The sequence below is a fragment of the Mus caroli genome, chromosome 4 (assembly GCF_900094665.2).
Source record: "Mus caroli chromosome 4, CAROLI_EIJ_v1.1, whole genome shotgun sequence".
In the NCBI taxonomy this organism is placed as follows: Eukaryota; Metazoa; Chordata; class Mammalia; order Rodentia; family Muridae; genus Mus; species Mus caroli.
In genome coordinates, this window is record NC_034573.1 from 125857647 (window position 1) to 125861610 (window position 3964).

The window sequence follows — 3964 nt, forward strand, 5'->3', positions numbered from 1 at the left end:
AAAAAAAAAAAAGAAAAGAAAGAAAGAAAGAAAGAAAGAAAGGAAGGAAGAGAGAGAGAAAGAAAGAGAAAAAGAAAAGTTGGGCAGAGGACAACTGTGTTACATATGCTGCCCGTATCCCACAAACCAGGAAATACTGTCCAGCTCTTTACAGAAGTTTATTGACTGTGATCTCATTCTGTATGATTATATTAAAGCCCAGAGACCGCAAGTGGCTTCCTTAAGGTGTCACAGCAAGTCGATGGAAGATCTGGGACCAGAACCCATGCTTTTAACAATTCCAGGGATCTCTCCGGTGTTGTTGTTCAGGGACCAGGGCTTCTCTGTGTGCCAGCCATCTGACTCTTTGGGCACCTCCCTAGTCACTATCTTCTAACCCAGGCCTGTGCCTCCTGTGCCCCACCCTTTCATCCCGCCTACGGCTCTGCCCTCTGGCTCAGCCATCAACAAGGATGTGGCTCTCCAGAGTTCAAGCTTCCTGTGTGTTAGCTATCCTCTGAGACCTTGCGTGGAGGCAGTGGTAATGACTTCTCACCAGCTTTCTGGTGTAAGATCTGAAGCCCAGAGGCTGTGGCTGAGCTCAGGAGTGGACTGGCCACTGAGGCCCTGGGTTCTGGCCCCAATGGTGGGGGCTGGCAAGAAAACCTGGAGGCCCTGGGGTGGGCAAGGGCGAAGCCAGTTTGCTTGCTACCTCTGCCCCCTGAAGGGAGGAAAAGGAAGGTGTCCACTCACACACATACACTCACAGGCACACTCACTTACAAAAATACAGATATGGGTTGCACGTTCCGGCTTATAGTAGAGGTTTTGGTTGTTTTAAAGACTTGCTTATTTTTATTTTATGTGTGTGAGTATTTGCCTCTGTGTGTGTGTGTGTGTATGTGTGTGTGTGTGTATGTGTGTGTACCATGTGTGTGCAGTGCCAGGCAGAGGGCAGAAGAAGACATGAGATCCCTGGAGCCAGAGACAGGCAGTGGTGAGCCTCCATGTAGGAGCTAGGGACCAATCTTAGATTCTCTCCAAGAGCAGCCAGTGCTCTTAACCCCTGAGCCATCTTTCCAGCTTCAAAGTAGAGTACTTTTTTTTGAGGTGAGAGAGTCGAGGCCAGGCCCAAAGCAGAGAGTGCAGTCTTGGGATTTAAGGTTCTGGGATCTCGGGGGGAATTGGTAACGCGTTAGGGTCTCGGTTTCCTTATTATAGAAGGGGCTTGAGTGAGTTGTGCTTCTAACTCCTATTCTGGCTCGGACATTCTGAGACGTATTCTGAGATGTATCCTGAGATCTGAAATTGGGAGACTTGGGTAGTTCAAAGCCTGTAGTTCCAGGCTTTGAAGACAAGCGAGGCAAGAAGAATGCTTGAAGCTAGAAATTCAGGGTCAACCTTGGCAACACAGACACAAGACCCAGACTCAAAAGATACATAAACAAATATTCACCTGGTGTAGTGGCAAGAGCCTGGGATCCTGTGATTCCCTGCTTCCTGGGAGACTGAGGCAGGAGGGTCATACGTGGGAGGCTTGCCTGGATGATGGTGAGTTCAAGGACAGTCTCGGTGACTTCTTCAAACCCTATCTCTAGATAACAGGTATCTAGAGGGTTAAGGATGTAGCTCAGTGGTCGAGTGCCTGCCCAGCATGTACAAGGGCCTGGCTTCTATTCCTGGTACTGCTTTTCATACACACTCACACACACACGCACATACACACACACACACGCACGCACAGTGGTGTCCACAGCTGATAAGAAGCAGGGCTGAGGTTTGCAGCCACATTCTTGTTCCCCTTGCTGTAATCCCAGCAATGTGATGTGATTGTAATATGTTGGGGATGGAACCGGGGACCTGTGTATGCTAGGCAGATGCTCTACTGTTGTTGAGTTATGTCCTCAGCCCTAAACTTTGGTGATGATGGTGGTTATAATTGATGCGGGGTGTGTGTGTGTGTGTGTGTGTGTGTGTGTGTACACGTATAACTATGCACACACATTCACGCCTGTGCAGAGGCCAGAGCAGGACGTCAGGTGTCTCCCTCTATCACCCTCTGAGTTGTTGCCTTGAGATGGAGTCATTAGATCTGAAATTACTATTATTTGTCCAGACTGGCTGGCCTGTGAGCTCTCGGGATCTACCTGTGAACTCTCTTCCAGTTCTAGGGGTTATAGGCACTCACAGCCACGCTAGCTTTTATGTGGGCACTGGGGATTCGAACTCAGGTCTGCTTACTCGCAGTGCAGTCAGTCTTAACCACTAAGCTATCTTCCCAGCTCTTGCTTTGCTTCAGGCTCTTGTTCCGTAGTCTCAAACGTATGGTACTTCTGCCTCTGCCTGCCAAGCGCCAGCATGAGAGGTTCTAAGCCACCATACTCGGCATGAAAGTTTGCTCTAGGTTTTCCTGTAGGAATTTAATAGATTGAGATCTTGCGTTTGGTCTTTCGTCCACTTTGAGCTAATTTTAAGAAATGGTTTAAGGGTCCAACGTCACTCCTGCACGTGGACACCTCACTCTCCGGGGACCATTTGTTGAAAGGGCAGCCCCTTGGTGAGGGGTGGGAGGGTCAATGCTTTAAAAAAAAAAGATTTTATCTTTTGTTGCTTATTTGTGTGTGGGTATGTGCATATGAACACAAGTACTCACAGAGGCCACGGAAGGCATCAGATCTCTGGGATCAGGAGCTACCCATTGCAAGGTGTAGGCGCTGTGAACCCAGCTCGGGACCTCTGCACAAACCACAAACTGCCCCCACTTCTTCAGCTCAGGAGATTGCTGTTTAAAGCTAGGCATTATCAGGGTGTCGTGGGCTGATGTAATGATGTCAGGAGAGTCGGGGAAGCTGGAAATGTAGGAACCAGAAAATGGCTTCCGTAGCAGTCCTGTAGGGTAGCAAGGTGGACTACATACAGAAGTCGGGGGTGGGGTGGGGGAGGGTAGGCTTTTTGGGAGCAGGTCACTGCACCCAGTGGAGGGGAGAACACTGGAGTTTCTGTGACTGGAGCCTGGAGAGATCAGGTGTCTCCAGGCTATTAACTGGAAGAGATGGAGGAGGGGCCAGCCATCGGAGAGCAGCCAAACATGACCCTTGTCTATTTGTCTCCCAAACCAGTACTGATACCCCAGCCGGTACCACCGCCTCCGTCGCCACCACTGCCGCCAGCCCCATCCCTCGTCCCCTTGGAAGCCACTGACAACATGCTGGAGCTGTCACACCCTCTTCTACAACAGACTGAGGACCAGTTCCTGTCCCCAATCCTGGCGGCCAACTCCCCCCTGATCAGCTTCTCCCCGCCCTTGGACCAGGACGAATACCTGTGGGGCATGGACGAGGGGGAAGGCATCAGTGACCTTTTTGACTCCTATGACTTTGGGGACCTGTTGATTAATTGAAGTGTCCTGCATCTGTCTCTACCTCCTCACAGACAGATTGACAGGCTCTCTGCCCAGATGGGGGACACCAAACACCGGGTGTCACCCTCCGTCTGCGCGGCTCTCTTCCAGTCTTCCTTCGGGCGGAGGCCAGCTAGGGAGATGTGGGGGATACGGCTGAGGAGTGATATCAGGGCTAAGCCCTGATCCTCCTCTTCTGACCCTCCGACCCCTTCATGAAGGACTACGGGTGCAGGTGGCCATGTTCAGGGAAAGGGTTCACTGCCTCCTTCTGAGGGGCAGGGGGACCCTGACTTTTTCTAGAAGCACTTAACACCTTTGTATTTATTTCAAGTTCAGATGTGTTTGTTTGTCCACCCTGAGTTTTAGCAGGGAGATTTGTTCTAGTTTCTCCTCAGGCAGGCCCCACCCACGCCCAGTGCCTAAGGGCACATCTGGGCTTCCAGGGGTCTAGGCCAGCTCCTTGCCTCCTCCCCCCCCCCCCCCCCCCCCCCCCAGTGGTGCCTAGGTCTTGAGGGGACTATCCAGTTTGCTTGGATTAATTGCACTTAGGCTTTGTAATTTTAGAAAATGCCAGGCCCAGCC

The 3964-nt window shown here is 51.2% G+C and overlaps 1 protein-coding gene across 2 annotated transcripts in view; it reads left to right on the top strand.

The window, feature by feature from the left end:
- E2f2 (E2F transcription factor 2) overlaps positions 1–3847 on the top strand; it is a 21484-nt gene extending 17637 nt beyond the window's left edge. For both annotated transcript variants that reach the window (XM_021161355.2, XM_029476511.1), the window contains one exon: positions 3099–3847. In XM_021161355.2, coding sequence (XP_021017014.1) covers positions 3099–3379 — 281 coding nt within the window. In that variant the 3' untranslated portion in view covers positions 3380–3847. The remainder of the gene's footprint in view (positions 1–3098) is intronic.
- Positions 3848–3964: the final 117 nt, after the last annotated feature.